This window comes from Macaca thibetana, chromosome 6 (genome assembly GCF_024542745.1).
Source record: "Macaca thibetana thibetana isolate TM-01 chromosome 6, ASM2454274v1, whole genome shotgun sequence".
Lineage (NCBI taxonomy): Eukaryota > Metazoa > Chordata > Mammalia > Primates > Cercopithecidae > Macaca > Macaca thibetana.
The window spans coordinates 127,129,322-127,151,396 of NC_065583.1; the positions used below are offsets into that span (position 1 = coordinate 127,129,322).

General features: G+C 36.9%; 1 protein-coding gene across 1 annotated transcript in view; it reads right to left on the reverse strand.

Annotated features, from left to right (window-relative positions):
* ITGA1 (integrin subunit alpha 1) overlaps positions 1 to 22,075 on the reverse strand; it is a 168,061-nt gene that overhangs the window by 81,344 nt on the left and 64,642 nt on the right. Inside the window, exons 3-6 of the mRNA XM_050794090.1 lie at positions 13,499 to 13,611; positions 10,239 to 10,327; positions 10,005 to 10,116; positions 9,257 to 9,384 (exon numbers count right to left, since the gene is read on the reverse strand). Coding sequence (XP_050650047.1) covers positions 9,257 to 9,384; positions 10,005 to 10,116; positions 10,239 to 10,327; positions 13,499 to 13,611 — 442 coding nt within the window. The remainder of the gene's footprint in view (positions 1 to 9,256; positions 9,385 to 10,004; positions 10,117 to 10,238; positions 10,328 to 13,498; positions 13,612 to 22,075) is intronic.

Sequence of the window (22,075 nt, forward strand, 5' to 3'; positions counted from 1 at the left end):
AGATCAACTAATTGTTCTGTGTTTTAAATTCACCTTCATTATATTTATGACCTACCATCATGCATTGTAGCTGTCCCAATATACGATTTTACCTCATTTCTAAGTTGGAAGATTTTGAGATCAGGAACAAGATTTCAGTGATTTTTTTTATTGCTCTTCACAGCTAGCAAAATACCTGATCGACCAGACACTTTATAAATATTCACTCAGTTCTATAAAATTAATTATCCAATGACTTCATTTCTTTCATGGGTAGAGAAGAAAGAGGGAGAAAAGTGAGTGTGAGAACATGAAAGGAAGGACACTATCAGAAAACACTGAAAGGAGGGCCTTTTGGATTAGTCTCTTACGAAACTGAAAGTCATGTTTAAGACTTTAAGAAAGATCTTAAATGAAAAGAGTGTTTAAGAAAAAGAAGTGTCTAAAGTAGCTATGAATTTCTGCTATGGCTTGAATATGGTTTGTCCCCACCAAAACACCAAAGCTCAGGTTGAGGCTTGGTCTCCGATGGAGTGGTGTTGGGAGGTGGTGCCTTTAAGAGGTAAAAAAAGAGTCAAGAGGGACTTTATCACCGGAGTGAGTCCTCACTCTTGTGGGAGTGGATTAGTTACTACAAGAGAGCAGGTTGTTATAAAGCGTGGCTGCCTCTTGTGTTTCATCTTTTTGTATATGGTTGCTTCCTTTCCTGTTTCTCCACCACGTTATGACACAAGCGCAAGGCCCTCACGAGAAGCTGAACAGCTGCAGCCACCCTACCTTGGCCCTCCCAGCCTCCAGAATCATGAGCTAAATAATCCATCTTTTTTTTTTTTTTCTTCAAATTATCTAGTCTTGGGCATTTTGTGCAAAGTCAACTAGGATAAGTATATTTAGTCAAAGAGTTATGAAGGAATGGAGTTATTTATTCATTAATAATCATATTATTATCTTCTATATCTATCTTGTTAAGTCAGGGTTACACCAGCACCTAAATTTTAATGCCCAGCATAAGCTAAGTTTCTGGGCTTTCATTCAATTACCAAGTCAATGGTTTCGTTAGGGAAGTAATGACAAGGTGAAACAATGAGGTTTTTTTGTGTGTTTCTGTAAGATGCACAATTGCTTAATATGAAAAGAGCTCAGGCTTTATGTCTGGCCAATGTATATTTTCTTTTATCAAACTATGCTACAAAGCCCTACCCTACAACATGCTTCCAGTGTGACTAAGTCAGGATATGAATGTAGTAATTATACAGGCTACAATCCCAGTTAACTGTTAGCAAAAACCATTCTGAAGCTACGTTGGCAGAGGCCAGGTTTAACATTTTGTCGTTATAAAGAGGGATATAAATGGGACTGATTTACAGGTAGACGATCATTTCCTAAGGAAACAAGTTTTCAGAAACATAATAAAGTTGATAAATAATAGATACAGGTTCTAGAAAAAGGGTGTCTTTATCTGGCCTCTTGCTTCATGGAAGATGCTACAATGAAAGTGACCTAGGCTCAAAAATGCAACGATAGGAGAGGTTAAGATAAAGTTAATTCACTGTGTTTGTGGAGAAGGGAGAGGGCTATAGGAGAAATTAGGTCTGAGGGGAATGGGGCTAGATGGGTAAACACTTGCAAAGAAAAGACTGAAATACAATGTAAAGTGTTGTCCAGGGAAATCCCTAACAAGCAAGTACCTTCCAGCTCAGTGGATCAATCAGACTTCATGAAGCAGAGTAAGGGAAAGACGTCATTAAAACAATGATTTTATACATGAGAAGGTAAAAATTCAAAAACTCTCATTTTTTTCAACATAAAAAAGGCTCACGTCATGTGCTAGTGTATTTATGAATTCTAAAACCCTAGACTATCTTCCATAAATGAAAAGATTAAGGCACAATTCTGTCGTCATGGAATTCATAGTCTACTGGGAGAGACAGACCCAAAAAACAAAGAGCAAAGCTACAGAGTGATAAGAGCAGTAAGGAAATATGCTCTCACGGTTGCAGATGCTATGGGAACATAGGAGGTGAAGGCATTTTTCTCAAGAGCAGTGGGTAGGATAATCATAGAAAATTACAGAGAAAGTGACATTTGAAGTTCTTCTAGCATACAGTGCTTGAGACGGAGCAGGGAATCTCAGGAAAAGCAAATAAAAAGAGCACAGCACTTCATGACCAAGGAAGGCAAGGGCCCAGGGATGGCTGAAGGGTAAGCTACTCAGGAGACCGAGGCAGGAGAATAGCTTGAACCCGGGAAGCAGAGGCTGCAGTGAGCCGAGATCATGAGCAAAACTCCATCTCCAGAAAAAAAAGAAAAAAAAAGAACTGAGGTGGGTATAAGGGGAAGTAGGATGCATGAGGAGTGGCTGGGCCAGGTAGTCAGATGTCAGTTAGTGCACTAGAGAGCCTGGATATTATTTAGCAAGGAACAAGAGGAGTTGTTTGTTTGTTTGTTTGTTTGTTTGTTATTAGGAAAATGTTCTGAACTTACTTTGGAATGATTATTCTAGTGCCTGATGGCTGGAGGGGTGGGAGAATGGAGACTAGAGGCTAGTGAGAGAGAAGATTCACCCCATTCCCTATACCACATTTGGAAACTGTAGCCAGACTGACAAAGGTATGGCTGCCTGGCTCCCTCAGGCGTCTTTTCAGACCTGAAAACAATGAATCAGGCCTCAGATTTAAGGCTTCTAGGGAAATGGCCATAAAATCAGCAGTAAAAAGAAAGATAAATAATATTCCTAAAATTTAATTAATTTCTCTCTTTCATTTTGCCTGGTTTAATGCTATGCTACACTTTTGATGTGAACAATCTAGACATTGTTCCATTAGTATATTTCACTTTTATATCAAGCTTCACAATTTACTGGTTTTATTTAGGGTAATGCACTCGTATTTGACATATTTATATTATCTTCATTTATTATTAAAAGCAATGTTATGTTTAGGTATTGAGGATCAATAAGACCTCTATAATGTTTTACCATCATATCTTTTATGGCAAGCTCAGAGTGCTTCAGGTTTGTTTTTATAGGTGTTTTTTAAAAGGCAATTTTATAGCCTTTACTCTGTCTTGGGTAAAAAAATTGGGTGACAAAAATTCCTTAACTATGCTTGCAAAAGTCTTAACTGGGCCACACAGAAACATAGAATGGATTTTGAGTAACTATTTAGAGTGAATGTATTTCCCTAATGCATACTGAATTGTCACATGGAAAACTTAATATAAGTTTCTTTCCTTTCCTTCCTTCCTTCCTTCCTTCCTTCCTTCCTTCCTTCCTTCCTTCCTTCCTTCCTTCCTTCCTTCCTTCCTTCCTTCCTTCCCTCCTTCCCGCCTTCCCGCCTTCCCGCCTTCCTGCCTTCCTGCCTTCCTGCCTTCCTGCCTTCCTGCCTTCCTGCCTTCCTGCCTGCCTTCCTGCCTTCCTGCCTTCCCGCCTTCCTGCCTCCCTCCCTCCCTTCCTTCCTTCCCACTTTCCTTTTCTTTTTTTCTATTTTTGTTTTTTGGAGGTAACAGTTACTTTGAGAAATGTTCCATATCTTTGACTCTGCCTTTTATTGCTTGCAATTACTAAATGACAAATCTATGACTGCAGAGAATAGGAATCATATTCAATCTATATCTATTGTACCAAATGTGTAACTAATCAATACAGCAAACAAAAATACAGGAGGTGTAATTAGAATACAACTTTTATTTGTGGCCCACCAGCCCTTCAAAATTTATTCAAAGTGAAGTATTTTCCTATCCCTAGATGGAAAGATAAATATCTTAAGATTTTTTTTAATTCTTAGTTTTAAAATGTCTGTTAATTTACAAAGTTATATATTTTAATTTAGCCTGTACCAAATGAAACTGCTGTATTTGTAGGTTGGAAAGAAAAGATCAAATAGCAATACTTTCATGTGGTTCTGTCTAAAAACCAACAAGGCGAAACATCAAAGCACATTTGTAGTTAAATCTTCTCTCCTACTTCTACTAAGGGCTTACATGAGGTGAGAAGCCTGTAGTTGAGAAAGATGCATGACTGGCTTTTATTTGTTTTCCTACTTGTTTTCACTCAGATTGCTAACTGTGATTTCTGCCCTTCCAGGGACAGAGGTAGGGAAGATAAATAAGGATAGAGAAATTACTACTGCGTTGGTATTATCCTAAGATAAATCAGGTCCTAATAGGTATGTACAACTTTTTCAAGGGTTCTTTGGAGAACTCCCTTCACTAAGATGTCTCACGTACACCCCTGCCCTGAGTGAATGCATCCCACTGCCTCAGTTCCTAAGAATTACAGAGATCTTGTGCGTTCTCTGCAGAGGCAGCCACTCACTTCCAGTAATCCCTATGGACAGGCCCTGACATGACCTCACGCTGGCTCTTCCTTTTGAGTACCCATGCTAATCCTGGGAAAACACATGCATTCTAACAATCTCTGGGGATGCAGGCCGACTCCAGTGCAGTGACCTCTGCTCTGACTTCCCTGTCAGCAGCTAGACGTAACAGCTGCTGTCATGCTCTGACAATTCAGGCAGGAGTTAGGCATTAGTCAATCAACTACGTGTCCGAACTCCAGTATACACATACCAAGATGTGTATGACCCCACTGAAGTCTTTCTGAGTAGGCTCTTTCTACAGAGAAATCTTCTCTACAAATCTTATCAACTACATTAATAGTCTTTTAGAAATTTGGTATGGATGAGGAGTCTAAAAGTTCTCTGTCTGGCTCTTAGCTTTCTATCTTTTGCACCTTCCTCTGGGTAATCTTTCTCACAATTCATTTTTATATCTGCTCCTTTCAGAAATGGAGATAGAGAGAATACATAAAGGGGAGAATAAATTCCAGAAGCTAATTTTGCCAATCATAGGGTGGAACTGAATGCTTTCATTAAAAGAAACAAATAAAACTAAAAACAAACAAACAAAATCAAACAGATTTAAATTACATTAGCAACAAATCAAGAAAAAGAATTGGTTGTCAAGCAAACAAACTGTTTTTGGAAAGAATTACTGTAAGACTACATGAAAAGATAAGCATGCTTTTCAGCACACATTTTCTTTGAAGAGAAAATGTCTTTCCAAATTTTCTATGACTAGATTTCTTTTCTGAATCCACTGAATGATGATCAAACTTTAAAAAGAGTTTACATGCATTATACTTAAAACCCTATTAAACGTGGTTTAGCAAAAGGAATGGCTTGGTAAATATGTCCTTTCCAATCTCTTTATTTTAGAAAATTATTTATGAAATTAGTCACTGATATAACATAAGCCAAAATAGAAAAGAAGATTAGAAAAGACTGAACACTAGAGAATCAAGTATAAAGTAATATACTTAAAATAATTTTAAAAATACCAGTTATAGAAAAAAGACTTATTAAATGTCCAATAATCAGAGAAAAATCCAAAACTGGACTCATTATGATACAAACATTTATTCAACAAGTGCTCGTTGAGGGCTTACTATGCTACAGTAAAGCACTGGGCTGGCCACTGATGAAGACAGGAAGATGATGCAGCATTTGCTCTTGAGGTCCCTACTATCTACAGTATGCAGCAAACACAGATAGACAGACACACACACACACACACACACCAATATAATAATTATGGCTTAGTCCAGTGTTTCTCAAACTTTAATCTGTTTAATAATCATATGGGGCCAGGCATAGTGGCTCAAACCTGTAATCCCAGCACTTTGGGAGGCTGAGGCAGGCTGATCATTAGATCAGGAGTTCAAGACCAGCTTGGCCAACATGGCGAAACCCTGTCTCTACTAAAAATACAAAAATTAGCTGGGCATAGTGGCATATGCCTGTAATCCCCGCTACTCGGAAGGTTGAGGCAAGAGAATCGCTTGAACCCGGGAGGTGGAGACTGCAGTGAGCCAAGATTGCACCATTGCACTCCAGCCTGGGTGGCAAGAGAAACTCCGTGTCAAAAAAACAAACAAACAAAAAGAATCATATGGGTTGCTTATGTATAATGCAGGCTCTATAGCCCCACCCTCAGAGATTCTGATTTTGAAAATTTGGGGTATAGTTCAAGCATCCCAGTGATTTGGAAGCAGAAATTCCATGAGCCATAATCGGAGAAACATTGCATTAGACAGAAGCACCATTAAGGCAGCAGCCTTGTCTGTCTTATTCCCCACTATTATCCAAGCTATAGCATAGAACTTGGAACATAGTAAGCCCTGAGTACATACATCTGAATAAATGAATGAATGTATATGGTTAAGCTCCACAATCAATGATGCAAGCAAGATGTGACATAAAAAAAATAAAACAGAAATATAATCAGCTTCTCTCTTTAAAAAGCAGGTTTCCTTGGATGAAGTCAGAAGATACTGTAAACGACACTGTGCAGAGTGTTTCATTCAGAAATATTCTTCTCTGTGGAATGAGGTTCTGAATCTGAGTAAATGCAATTGAACTCTTCTGCCTCAGGGTAAGATCATTTTCCTCCCATTCAGTGGTAGCATCTGGACCCCAAGGGCACTCCTGCATGTGTCTGAATAGAGCCATTGTTCCCTCCAGGAAAGACATATAACTTCATGTTGCCCACCCTAGCAGGCTAGAATTCCTCTGGTGGACAAGAAGAATAGCTCCTCTTTTAGGACTCTCAACACAGGAATGTAAATTAATTATAGTTCTAACTGAAAAACATCAAAATTGCAGAAGAAAAGTTGAGCATATAAGCAATTGACTGTTATTTATTTCTTTACAAAATGGAGTCACTGGCATAGATCTTCACAGAAGCTGTGATCATTAGTCTAAAAGAACCATATGGATTTTCTTTCTAAAGTTGTGGACTGACTTCAAACATGTCACAGCTGCACTGATTTTCACAAATAGCTACTAATAAATTAATTTTTAGAGTAATATATATAAGTGAATTTAAAGGTAAAATAAAATATTTAGATGGCTGTATAATAAATTTTTAAATATATTTCAAGAATGTTATTAGCTTTGGAAGGAAAAAACTGGATAAGAAGATCAAATGGGATGGACAAAACAAGAAGAAGGAAAGAAAGCACATCATGGGCAAAAGTGGAGAAAGCGGGAACACAAGCCATTTCATTTCAGGTATGTTAGTGCAGGGAGCGAAGCATTGCCAAGCTTAGCATTGTTTCAGCCAAGAGGCTGCCTGAGGAAGGATGAGGACGGTCATCCTCTTAAGATGGAAAGGGATTGAAATCTACTATTTAGGGGCATTAGATGGTACGGGCTCTGAAGCTTTTCTAGAAGTAGAGCTCTCAGAAAGAAAAACAACAACAACAACAACAAATTCAACTACAATTAGAGAACTGTGTGCTCTGATCTGCCATCAGCAAGCAGGAAGACCTTAAACAAGTCAGTTAGCCTCCGTGTCACCTTCATAAATTGAGGTTTGGGGTCAAATGACCTTTAAGATTCCTTCCAGCTTTAATTTTATGACTCTATGCTATCTTATTGGCCAAGGAGAGATGGGATAGAGGAAGAGAGGAAAGGAGGAAGGGAGAGTGGTCCTCAGAAGGGAAAAAAGGAGGTCCATGCAGAACAGGTGCCGGAAGGAAGAGCAAGTCACATCCTGGAGCGGGTCTGTTAAGATGCAGACTGCCCTGAACCCTGTACAAGAAGGGATAAAAGGTCCCCTACCATCCACTAGTAATTTCACTTGAGAAGGTCAATCGCAAATAAGTCACTTCCACGGAAAATTACATTTTGTGGTATGTAAAAGCCCATTTCATTTTTAATGATTTTACCCTGATTTCAAGAAGTTTTCTATTGTCCAGTAGGATGTATATAACCTTACCCTTCCACTTGCTCTCTACAGAGACCTATTCAGTCTTGGAATGCAGTAATACATTTCACTTTGAGGTCTGAGTTCAACTTTGAAATTTTCAACCACCATCCTTTTAGAAAATTATACCTACATATATATTAAAATATAAAGAGAGACATAAATATACACAGACACATGAAGACACATGTATGTATATATATGTGCACGTATTATGTTCCAAATTTAATGTAGGTGTGGCAAACATTAATGCACTCAGACCGCTTTTTCAGTGCCTCAGAAACTTCTTCCAAAGTAAAGCCCTCAGGAAAAAAAAAAAAAAAAAAAAAAAAAAAAAGATGATCACTGTACTGATTGCAGTTCTACAATCTTAAAGTCTCCTATGCTCTCCACAGCTTTCAAACCACACAATAACCTTTTAGGCTCTGATTCTAGGGCTAATTCCTGACCTGAGGCATCGATTTAATTTTGACATTTTATTTGCCTGTTATCCATTATGTCTGCTCTGTATTTTAATATATATGCCCATATAAGTTTAATAAACATTAAATCAGTCAAATGTATTTAATTAAATGCAATTAAACTCAGTATCTAAAGTGGAAAAGCTATATGAGAAGTTCCACTTCATTTAGTGGCAATAAAGGAGATGTGTTTAGAAATAGATATTAATTGGGGGAATAAACGAACAACTATTTGATTTTATGGAGAGATAGCCAGGGGCATTTGCTTTTAACTTAGGGAAAAGAAATTATTAATAGAGAGGACAACATACTTTAAGTAGTATCCTCTGGTCAGTTACTAACTTATTTATATAATATGAGAAGAGAGATTATAATGTGATGGGTTCTTTGGGATGTCAGATTGGTTTCTACAAACTCTGACACCCTGCTCTGATATTACCAAAAGTAGCTATATCCATTTTAAGTAAGAATTAAATTATGAGTTTATATAAATCTATAGGAGTTATTTTCCAAGTGCATTACAAATGGCAGCTTTCATAATATTTTTTGTTTAGAAAATAACACAGCCTAGGTTGGGCACAGTGGCTCACGCCTGTAATACTAACACTTTGAGAGGCAGACACAGGTTGATCAACCAGAGGCTAGGAGTTTGAGACCAGCCTGGCCAACATGATGAAACCCCATCTCTATTACAAAAATAAAAATTAGCCAGGTGTGGTGGCACATGCCTGTTAACTCCAGCTTCTTGAGAGGCTGAGGAATATGAATTGCTTGAGCGTGGGAGGTGAAGGTTGCAGTGAGCCAAGACTGCACCACTGCACTCAAGCCTGGACAACAGAGTGAGACTCTGTCTTAAAAGAAAAAAATAGAAAATAACACAGCTTAAAGTAATGTCCTTTTTATCAGAAATAAGAACAGGAAAATGGATATAAAATTCATTCTCAACGTTAGTTGTATTGATTAATTTGCTGTCAGAATAATTAGTTTTGTTAAAATTTTTTGCATTTTTATCTTTAGAACAACAGAAATCAAAACACAAAGTCACATACCTGTGTCTGTTTAGGACCAATATCCATTCTTTCAAGAAGGTCATTTAAAAAAGCTGTAACACTGTCCCATGGGTAAATACTGTTGGAACCATCTAGCACTATGACTATGTCCAGTTGAGTGCTGCATTCTGCAATAAAAGGAGTCAATTGTGCAAATTTGGAATCTACTTTTTTGAGAGGCATATGAAGTGCTTTCATGGATGAAAGAAATTCATTTTAAAAGATGAACTGATGTTCTACAAAGTAGATACACTGCATTAGCAATAAAAAATAGTTTTAGAAAAAGTAAAGGTGATAAAAATATTAATTGCTTTCAATAACAAGTGGTGTGGGGTCTGTATCAAGTAAAATTCATACCTACTGAGTTTTAATTAATATTGCATGAGAGTTATCTTTGCAAATTTTCTCAATATGAATTTTATATAACAGTTTTTACAAAACAGTTTTTGTGCATATCTCAAATTAAGTTACTTCTTTCCTCAAAGAGACCCACTCTTTAAATATAAGCAGCATAAGAGCTTCATCTATGAAGTTTAAAAATGACTTTGAAAGTTATTTACACTAATATCAATTGCAAAAATAGCAGTCAGATTTTGTTATACACTGGTAAAGCAAACATTTACCTAAATTGGTAATGCTGGTAGCTAAGAAAATACTTTAAGCTTTTTGGTATGCTCCTTTGTATACATATGTGTCATTCATTGCTTAGGCTTTTCAAACGTGCAATAACATTGCGTAAAATCTGTACCTCTTACAGGGGCAATGGAATTCACGACTTGAAATGTGGGACTGACGTCAGAACAGATTCCAGTTGTGTAATGCAAATGTCCACATCTATAGGCATATAAGGGCCCACATGCCTTTAAAAAATTATTTTAAAATTAGAAATCATTAGACTGAAAATTATATAACAGATCTTACAAAGACTTAAAATGATAGTATATCTGTTGTCAATAAATATCATTATTCTTTCAGTTCTTACCAAAAATCCTCCGTTTGGGTTGGTGACTAAAGTTGATCCAAATGTCATGTTCTCTTTTACTTCTGTGACATTGGGAATTGATGTATTAACTAAAAATAGAACAAAATTTTATGAGGGAGAAAAGTTTCACAAAGTGAAATTAAGCATCTCTCATTAAGACATTCTATTTGTTTTGCTCATATCATAGCACATTCTTCTTTTGGTTCAACTAATTAGGCTTCCAAGTATTCTTAAAGAATATAATGAACAAGTTAAGGCTGAAGAGTTGGCCCATGTCCCAGAAACTATTTCAGATAGTTTTGCTGAACTGTGAAAGAATGCAGAACTAGTAGGGCAATGAGAATGTGGGATTGATTTTTGCACGTTCTTGCTAATTAAAACAAAGTTTTAAGTCTCATAACACTGTAGTTATAATGTAGTCTCATAACTTTGTTATAAAAGACCAGTGATGAAACATGATTTTTGGTAAGAAAAGGGGAAATGGGTAGAAGATCAGAAAAGAAAACTCAAACATCAGTTTTTTGACCATGACTTCCAAAATCATGAGGACATCCTTTGGGTGACAAAGGAAACTAGAGGAATATTAGAGCAGTGTCCAGGAAGTTTCAATAAAGAAAACACAGTAAAGAGACTACATTTGACATTCTGAAGGGAATGTTGGATCCTGAAGCATGAAGCATGCCAGCCTGACAATATTGGTAAGAAGTTCCACTTTCTCACACTAAAAAGAAAAAGAAAAAAAGACTGGACAGGAAAAAAAAGAACTTCTAAATCTTCTTAGTAGAGTGGAATATTAGAAAGAGGCAAAATTCAGGTTGAGAAAGATTTGTCTCACTGTTTGTTCCAGAAGTTGTTTGCACGTTAAGACTGTATATGGATTTAAAGTGAGGAATGGAAGCAGAGATTCTGAAATGGTCAGTTGGACTTCCTGATCTGAGCAATGATCTTTGTCCAAGAGTTTAGTCTGGTTTGCTTTGAAAGCACCTGGAGCTGGGTGATTATATGCACTGATCTTGAGTAATCTGTATTAGAGTTTTATATACAAAGCTTGACCCAGGAAAAGCATTCCTGGGACAATTAGGGAGTACAATGGAAACTTCCCTACTGTTCTTGATGTGGCTAAAATCTCTAGGCTAATTTTAAAACTATTCTAATTTCCAGTAAAGAAGGAGTAACTCCTATCAAAACAGCTCCTCTGCAAACCACAACTATAAATTCTCGGAAGAATAAAAAAAAAAAAATTACATGAAACAATCACCCGAAGGCACTAGAAAGGCGGCAGAAACTGGAGGGGAATCCATACTTGGAAAAAGATACTGGCACTAAATGAGTTTCCTGTTTTTGTGTTTTGTTTTGTTTTTGTCCCTCACCCCAACACACCCCCCCACCTAGGGAAGGTCCTAGTCAGTGGCTAAAACTCAAATAGAACTCCTAGTCTTACTGTATTGAATAAAAAGAGAACAGAGATTAGGGGCAATGGCAGCAACTGCAAAGTGAGGAGGAGAGTAGTATATCTTCTAAAAACAGCCACAAAACAGCAGTTCTATAATATGCATACATATTTTATCCAAATAACTAGATGACTTGCATAGTAAATGTACAGAGTATATTTCAAATAGCCCAGCTGAAATAAAACTTGAATAGAGATTTTAACTACTTGTCATTGCAAGAAAGTCAATGCTTGGAAATTGAGTTGAGCCAAGTAAATTTCCTGCTAATAAGAAAAGTTAAGACTATTCACAGGCATATAACAGAATATAGAATCTCCACACCTGTAATTAAAAAACATAATACAGGTTATGATCCAAAATTACTACCCACAAGACAAGACAGGAAAATGTGACACAGCCTCAAGGAAAGGTAATAAATGGAACGTGATGTTGAGATATTCCAGATGTTGGAATTATCAGGCAAGGATATTAAAGCAGCTGTTATAAGTATGCTTATGCATGTAAAGAAAAAAAAGTTCATAATAACAAACAAATAGAAAATTGAAAAAAAGAGAACCAAAAAATACAATATCTGAAATAAACTTGTGGGACTATAAATCATTTCCATAGTATGTAATATTGTATATAACATTGACAGGGTTCTAATTTCTAGATAATTTTAGTAGGAATTTTCCAGTCACGTTCCAACTATTTCTGTCAAATACATCTATTTCAATATAAATTTATCTTGTGCAATTCCATTTTTAAAATTAAATCTATCTATTACAATTCCTTTGATTCTATTTCCTCTTGGAAATCAGGCACTAAGTTAAATTTTGTGGAGGGAATGTGGTGGGCAGGTTTATTTGGAGAAGTTCTTTCACATTACCAGTGAATTAGAAAGAATCCTGAAAAATGCAGGGAGTTAAAAGTTATAAAATTAGTAAGATATTCTAATTTATGTATGCTCCTTGATGACTTTCTAAAGCAAATTAAGGACAGAGGGAATCGAAATGGCATTCTCTGTGAATCTGCAAGATAAATGATTATAGAAAAATGATTATACATTATAAATGATTATATGAAATTGATTATAGATTACTTCTAATATTTTCTTGAATTGATTTAAATCTGTTTTCTTTTCTTTCTTTCTTTTTTTCTTTTTTTTTTTTTTTTTTGAGGTGGAGTTTTGCTCTTGTTCCTCAGGCTGGAGTGCAATGGTGCAACGTTGTCTCACCGCAACCTCTGGCTCCCAGGTTCAAGCGGTTCTCCTGCCTCAGCCTCCTGAGTGGCTGGATTTATAGGCATGCACCACCACGCCCAGTTAATTTTGTATTTTTAGTAGAGACGGGGTTTCTCCATGTTGGTCAGGCTGGTCTCGAACTCCTGACCTCAGGTGATCCGTCTGCCACGGCCTCCCAAAGTGCTGGGATTACAGGTGTGAGCCACTGCACCCGGCCCAAAATCGGTGTTCAGTGAGAATACTGGGTATAATTTAAGAGCAGATTTTTTTTTTTTTTTTTGAGACAGGGTCTCACTCTGTCACCCAGGCTGGAGTGCAGTGGCACAATTACCATTCAGTGCAGTCTCAAACTCCTGGGCTCAAGCGGTCCTCACACCTCATCCTCTTGAGTAGCTGGGACTACAGTAGTGCACCACCCCACCCAGCTGTTTGTGTATTTTGTAGAGATGAGGTTTCGTCAGGTTGCCCGGGCTGGTCTCAAACTCCTGGGCTCAAATGATATGCCTGTCTTGACCTCTTAAAGTGTTGGGATTACAGGCATGACCCACTGCACCTGGCCTAAAACCAGATTTTTTTATTTTACATACCTGGTAGATCCATCTTTACACAAGGTAATGATTCACCTCTCCCAACTGGACACTTATAGACATCTCCAGTTCTGTTTTTGGGTTGGCCAACTAAAGGAGAACCAATAAGCACCCTGAAAGTCAAATAAATCAATAAACAATTTTGAACATTGAGAAACAGTTTATATGAGTTGTTTTAAGACTGATTTTAAGATAATTGACAGTAACACTCATAATCAGATAATAATCATGCTATTAGTAATTTAATGTTATCTGAACTAAGCAGAGAGCCTACTTCTTGCATATTGATGTGGATTAAAAAGTATATATAGACACACACACATACATATACACATATACACACACGTGTATGTGTGCATATACATATATATGTGTGTATATACATGTATGTGTGTACATGTAGGAGAGATATTTCAGAGATTTTGTTTCATTATTTTGTTTATCACTTTATCATATTTTTTACTGGGGCATTGACATAATCAATAGTTATTGGCTAAGTCTGCTACTGTATTAGCTTATAAAACACATGTGGAAGTATAAATGACTTTTTCTGATGATAAACTGTTAATTTTATAGAGAAGTCAGGAAATATAAACATTGGATCATCATAAGATTTAATATTAGCATGTGCTAGTTTATAATTGCTTAGAAAATAAGGATAGTTTATGAGATCCAGGTTAAAATCAATTACTTTCCTTTTAAACAGAATTATAAAACCATTCTAATAATAATTAATGGAAAAAATATATAATCACAACTGATTTTAGTTCCAACAAGTCATTTAAGTCAACCATGATATCTTCAGGAATTGAATGAATTGAAGTAAATAGTAAGATACTTGGGTGGATCCACTGTTGCTGATTTACTGCTGGCCAAGTAGCCATATCCAAAAACTCTGACTGACAGCAACCAAAGGACTGTAATTACGTAATATGATATTTTGTACTTGGGATTGTGTTAGACTACAATTTTATTTATTTTTTAATTAATTAATTAATTTTTTTCTTTTTTTTGAGACGGAGTCTCGCTCTGTTGCCAGGCTGGAGTTCAGTGGCCCCGTCTCTGCTCACTACAACCTCCGCCTCCTGGGTTCAAGTGATTCTCCTGCCTCAGCCTCCCAAGTAGCTGGGACTACAGGTGCGCGCCACCACACCTAGCTATTTTTTGTATTTTTAGTAGAGAGAGCGTTTCACCATGTTGGCCAGGATGGTCTCGGTCTCTTGACCACGTGATCTGCCCACCTTGGCCTCCTAAAGTACTGGGATTACAGGTGTGAGCCACCGCGCCAGCCAGTTTACAACTTTATTAATGACTTTAGTGAAGATATAGAAAGTATAAATATACTTATCAATCAGCACCGTAAGACAGAGCAAGAAAAAAATACTTATCAAGTTTATCAATATACGTACTTGGGAATTCAGATGAATCTCAACATTCTGGAACAATAAACATAAATAAACTAAAGTTTACTTAGAACCTACATAAATAACCTACATAAATAACAATTGCATACTATTATTTATATCAGTGCAGGATGTGGGAGCCCTCACTTAATGGGAGTTCATGTGAAAAAGGCGTGGGGGATTTAGATGACAGCACATAAACATGAGCAACAGCGTATTTTAGTGCCAAAAATGCTAATGTGACTTTAGTCTGCAGTGCTGGAAATAGATGCCCTGGTCAAGCAGTGATAGCCCCTCTGTGTTCTGTGCTGGTCAGGCCATGTCTGAAATATCTAAATTAAGGGGACATAGGCACAATGGAATGTATTTAGGAGACTATGACTCAGATAGTTAGGAGTCTGGTAAATTTGTCAGACAAAAGATGCTGGGAAAGTTCGGGACGTTTGGCATGGAGAAAGAATGTCTGCAGGAGAACTGAGAAGTTGCACTGAGGTACAAATGGATTAGGCATACATTTTGAAAATTTAAAGATTTGAAAGTCTGTCATATTGAAAAGAAATGGGATTTATTTTGTGTAGGCGCTGTAGGCATACTAGTATTAATGAAAATAAATTTAATAAAACAATTGTAAATATTAAGCTATTGAGACTCTAAAACATAGTTTTAATATAATGCCTTTGGAGAGCAATTTCTGATGTGTAGAAAGAACTATGAAAATGTTCAAACCCCTTAATACATAATTTTTACTTCTGGGAAACTATCCTAAAGAAAATGACCTAAAATAAGAGGGAAAAGGTTAATGCACAAAGATAATGCTCATGGTGTTATATATAATTATGAAAGAGTAAAAGAAATATGGTAAATAAAAACTAATTATTGGCCGGGCGTGGTGGCTCACGCCTGTAATCCCAGCACTTTGGGAGGCCGAGGTGGGCGGATCACAAGGTCAGGAGATCGAGACCATGGTGAAACCCCGTCTCTACTAAAAATAGAAAAAATTAGCCGGGTGCAGGGGCGGGCGCCTGTAGTCCCAGCTACTCGGGAGGCTGAGGCAGGAGAATGGCGTGAACCCGGGAGGTGGAGCTTGCAGTGAGCCGAGATTGCGCCACTGCACTCCAGCCTGGGCGACAGAGCGAGACTCCGTCTCAAAAAAAAAAAAAAAAAAAAAAAAAAAAAAAAAAAAAACTAATTATTACAGGATCATTCTATAGCATATTGTACATTCATCGTATGGTAGGATGAAAAATTATTTATGATCAAACTCAAAGTGAAAATTTATCTAAGTAAAAATCTGTGCCCTAATTTAAGCTGAAAGATACCAAATTACTATGTTCATTATACTACCACTGATAATAACAGCTAGGCTTTATTGAATTTATACCGTGTGTTAGGCCCTGTTCTAAGTGCTTTCTGTGTATTAAATAATTTAATTTTCTCCATGAAATATAGCATGAACTTTGGTGCCAGCCTATATGAGTTCAAATTATGGCTTTACCATTTACTTAGCTGTATGGCTTAGGACAAGTCAATTACCCTGTCTGTGATTTAGTTTTTTAATCTATAAAATGGAGATCATTTCAGAGGATCATCAAAAAAAAAAAAAAAAGTTAATGTATATAAAATGCTTAGAACAGTATTTGGGTTATAGTATGTGCTGTCTAAATGTTAGTTCTTTTTATTATTATTATTATGTATTTATTTCAGATGATTAAGCAACTAACATGTATGTTAAAAGATTAATCAGGAATATATCAAGAATATAACAAATTACATTAATGAGGCTATGATTATTTTTTCTAATATTTTCAGTTTTAAAATATGTAATGGAATAAATTAGTTTTATAGTTAAAAACAGTTTAGAGAAAAAAATGATCCTACAATTATAGAAAGTATTTAATTTGAGGCTAGAGTAATTAATGTTCATTAACAACATTTTACATGCTGGGCATTTATGCCAGGTCCTGAGGATATAAAATGACATAAAAGTGAATAAAACACAATTTTTAGTTTGCTTATAACTTGGAGAGAGAAGCACAACTATACATGTACTATTGCAATACTGAATAGGTCTGAACTTGATGCAACTTCAGCAAAGTCTTAGAAGTAAGAAGAACACCACTGCTTTGATAAATGCCAAGTAGCTCAGTATAGCTGCAGTAGAAGTTGAGTCTAGAGAGGTAAAACAAGTCCAGATCATGAATGTTCTCATAGTCAGCTTTAAGAACTTCGGCTTTATTCTATGTAGGGGGAAGTTGGGAACCACTGAAGCTATTAAAAAGGGGTATAACATGATCACCTTTTTGATTTACAAAGCTTATTTGCTTGAAGTTTCATGAGTAAATTGAAGAGGAACAAAATCAGAGTCAAAGGACAAGATACGAATTCCTAAAGTAATCCAGAGGAGGATTTGAATTCAGGAAGTACAGAGGATGGAAGGACTAACTCTATAAATATTTAGAATATAAGCTGTCTTAGTTCCGGTTTCTCCAAACGTAGATCCAAGGCAAAAAACTTTGGTACAGCTAAGTTTTTTGGAGGCAATTCCAAGTATGCATAAGTGTGGAGATGGGGAAAAGAACAGGGGGAAGGAAGAAAGGCCAAGAAAGGATGCACTGATAATGAGTTACTCCTGTGGGCAAGTGGACTCAGTCTTGCTGGGGAACATCTCAGAAACCATGTGGAACACGTATGAGCATGATATGAGCATGGTTGAGGCCCTAAAAGTAAATATTACCACCTCGAAATGTAGTGAGAAGAGCATAAAATGCTGACATCTGAAGGTGAAATAACACTTAAGGTTTCAATGAACAAAGGAAGAAAACTAGGTAACAGCAATCAGAAAGCGAGCAAGAATCAGAAAACAGTGGTGTCACAGAAACCAAACAAGGAAATAATATAAATAATAGGAGGCAAGAATGAGAGGTATATGTTTGTGGCAAATTTCATTTCAAGTAACTTGGCTAAAAATGAGGGAGATGGGCAGTGTTAATAAATGTGGCTTTTTCTTTGGCGGGGGGGGCAATGACAAACCATCTTGAGGTGTGTCTAAATTTATCATGGAGGCAACCTGCATATGGCTAAATGATGGCAAGAAAGAACCACTAACAAGAGAAACCCTGATTTCAGAGGAGAGGGAGGAGAATCTCTGAGCAGGTAGACAGGGTGGATCCAGAAAGAGAGGTTTGTCTTAAAAATGAGGAAGAGTGGCCATTCCCTAGGCAGCACTCTGGGCGACCCAGTATTGAGCTGTTCGCAAGGGTGGTTGATGGTTTGGAATTGTGTACATTTTTGCAACATGACTTTGACTTTTATTATTTCATGAGGTAGAATCTGTTTTTCCACCCATTGAATCTAGGATTTGTTTTGATAAATAGAATACATCAGAAATGATACTATGACTTCTGAGGCTAGGCCTTAAAAGGCCTTTATAGATTCCATTTTACCTGTTTTTGAAATCTGAGAATATCATGATATGAAGAAGCCCAGTGTCGCTTAATAGAGGATAAGAGGCCACATGGAGCAGAATCGGTGCTTTAGCTGACAGCAGGAACTTCCAGACATGTGAGGAAAGCCAGCTTGGACACTCCAGCCACAGTTGAGGGCACAGTTGAGCCCAGGCAATAGGGGAATGCCCATTCAATCCTCAGAAATCTTGAGAAATTATAGACCATTGCTGCTTTAAGTCACTAAGTATTGGAATGATTTATTATGCAGCAATAGTTAACTGAAACAGGAAATGAGGATTAAATTTTGACCTAGTAGCTTCTCTCTCTCTGTCTCTCTCTCTCTTTTTCTTCTTTGGAAAATAGTAGCTGCAGTCACCTAGTGAGATTTAGGGAAGAGGTAGAGGGGTGCTGGGCTTGCGGAGAGCAATGAAGATTTAAAATGATAAGGCATATGTAGATCTGTCAGGCAGCTCCTCTGGTCAAGATGAGGTGGGTTGCAGCTGGCCACGGATGTTTCGGAAAATGGTTTTAATAGTGGATGGGAGGTAGGCCCTCAAAGTCCTTTCCAATTCTAAGATTCCATCATCTGACTAAAACAAATACAAGTTTGTAGAGAAGAATTGACTCACTAGTTGGAAAACATGTAATATCAAGTGGGGAAAAATCTAGGATAACTGATGAAAAGTGAGTCTTGTACAGCATGCTAATAGGAGAGCTATTGTGGATTATAAGGCAGAAGGAAAGGGAGATATGGATAGCTCAGGGAAAAGTGTGGAGACAGGAGAATGAAGATTGAAAAAGGAAGATAATGAGAAAGTATGGGTGTTTAGAACTCAGGATAAAGCTTGCTTATACACAGGAACAGGGAGCTTGAGATTTGGCAAGAATTTAGCTTTGAAGGAAAAGATCTGGAGTTTATGTTTGACCTCTAGGGCAAGAGAAGTACTTAGAATATGGTGATAATTGGAAACTGACCTGATAACAGCAATCTCAACCACGGCCTATTGCATATTGTAATATAAGTGAAGACTGCCGAGTGAGCACTCAGAAAGTGGTAGAGTATAGGAGCCCAGGATTGAGACAGGGAATTTGGGAGTTGGGACTAACAGTAAAGACTAGGTTAGCAGATCGTAGGACTGCTAATTTTCTGTATTTTCCTAGTATCTGTTTTCTCTGAAAACAAACATGAAACTTTTAATAACAAGCTTGAAAGTACATGTATCTTACCACTTTAATCCTAAGTAAGCCTCACTTTTCTCAAACTGCATCAAAATAACAAGATCCTAGAAAAGTGTCAGCATAATGTTTATAGAATTTCAGGAATCTAGAGCATTCTCAATCTATTATCTTGCTCAGTTTTTTCTCACAACACTGATCCTATTCTGGCATTTGATGTAAACTACCTGTTTATTAACTTCATTGTTTATTTTCTGTTCTCTATTCCCTAAAAGAATATAAGCTCCACAATAGTAGGGATTTGTTTCTCTATTTTGTTCACTAACACATCCTTAGTGCCTATACTAGTACCAAGCAAAAAATAGGCATTCAATAAATATCTATTGAATGAATGAATTAACGACTGTGTCAAGTACTTAAGAATCTGAATAAGGCAGACCAGGGAATTTACACTTATGTGACCAGCCAAGAGATCTGGATTGCAAAATCTTTTTTTCCATTTTAGAGGATATATATTCTGCATAAGTGGGATGCTATACATGCCTTTGAGTGACACCAAAGGCATTTCTCCAGGTCAAAGAGCTAGAGAATCCTTATTGCTAGAGGTAGACAATTGACTGAAAAGTCAGAAGGCTGGTGTTCCATATCCTGACCCCGTGACATACTTGCTATATTAAACCTTTGGACATTCATTCTCTGTTCTCAGTTTCCTGTCTAGAAAATACAGATGATAACAATCATATCCACCCAAACCCACAGGGTCAATGTGAAGGCCCAGGCACATTGTTTTATAAACTATGAGTATCATTATTCTAAAATTTAATGCAAGTTAGTTTTAACTTATTACATTTTATTTCTATTAGATCTTGCTTTTTATATGGCATTTTTGCAATGACCTGTATGCAGATTAACAGGATCAAAACATGTTATGGATATCATTACTGATTTCTGGAGAAACATCTGATCAACTCAAGGATCATTAAAGTGAGAGAAACATATTTCTCCATGAAAAAACTACAATTATAATAATATTTAGTAAGCAGAAATATTTGCTATTCACAATAGTCATCTTGTTATTATGTCCATTATTATATTTATTTCAAGAGTAGCTGGTGTCTGATGTCTCTGTTTCATATTTATGTTTTATTTCCTGTAAAAGATAGTTTCTTGGAGAAGAGCGTCTTATATTCACATTATTTCATTAAGATCCTTTTCACCTAACTTTACCTTGATGTCTAATACATAGATCAAGCCAAAGTCACTCTCAGAATGCCAAGCAACTTCTGCTCGCCTATTTCTTTTTAAATAAATGGAATAAGCATTTTTTCGTCTGAGAGAATGAAACTTACATGGTGACCCCGTCAGCTGCAGTGATTTGCTCATAAAAGGCGGAGGGGTGGAAAAGAAGGGAGCCAAAGAAATGACGAGTTTGGCAATGAGGAAATTTCAACCTCAAAAGGCATAGAAGCAATGTAAAATAAGCATATTTAAATCTGTAACAAAAAATTGTGTAAACCCTTAAAATGTCTCTCCTCCCCAGTCTGGAATAGTTCCATATCAGCCTTCTTCTCTTCTTTTACGGTACAGACATATTGGGAATAGGGCATCAATCACATGAGCCCATTGGTACCCTGACCTGGCATAAAGTAGTGTCCTCTAGGGAAAAGGCATGAGGTCAAGATAAACATTGGGTTGAAGGTTGGCAAGGATGGATCCTGAAAATCTACTTTGCGTTCAGACAGGTCCAGTGAAGTCACTGAAGCCCCCAAGAAAGGTTGCTTGAAAGGCAATTAAAAGGGTAGGCATACATGCTGGAAGGAATGAAGCAAAGCAGCAACAGATTAGAGTGGAAAGCCCCAAACAGACATCTCACATTTTCCCATTCAGCTGAGACTTGGCCATGCTGATGTTTACCACTAAATCTGGAAATCTGGAAGGCTTGTGCTGTGCTGAGCATGTTTGAATTTCTTTTCCTCAAAGCAAAATTATGAAGGCAATTATGTACTTTCTGAATTCTTCTGAACCACATTACAATTACTTGGATGCTCCAGCTCATGCTAAACATAATGAACAACGGCTGATCTTAATCAGATGTATGATGTGTTCTGCTACTGAGAAAACATGTGGCTTCTGAGCCAAAGATATAAATTATACTTCACAGCAAACTTCTGAACAGCAAAGAGGACATAAGGCTACCTTTTCGGTTAACTTATATTTCTTTCGTAAGAATTAAAGCTATGTTTTCAAATACACAGACTGTACTTGTCATGGGCCAACAAGTGCTCCTTCTATAGGTGTACTATAGCCACAATGTAAGATGGGTCAGAGTGATTTTTTTTTTAAATCTGAGGTTATGAAATTCAAAAGCATGAGCAGTAAATATGACTTATGAAGGTGCCTACCTCTAGAGATAATTAAATAACAAAATCCATGTTCCTCCAAATATGTCGATTATTCTGTGGTGCATTTCTTGAAGTAAGTCTGCAATCTATCTGATTTTATAGGCACTTACAGAACATCCAAACATGTTTCTACATTTATTTTGCACTACC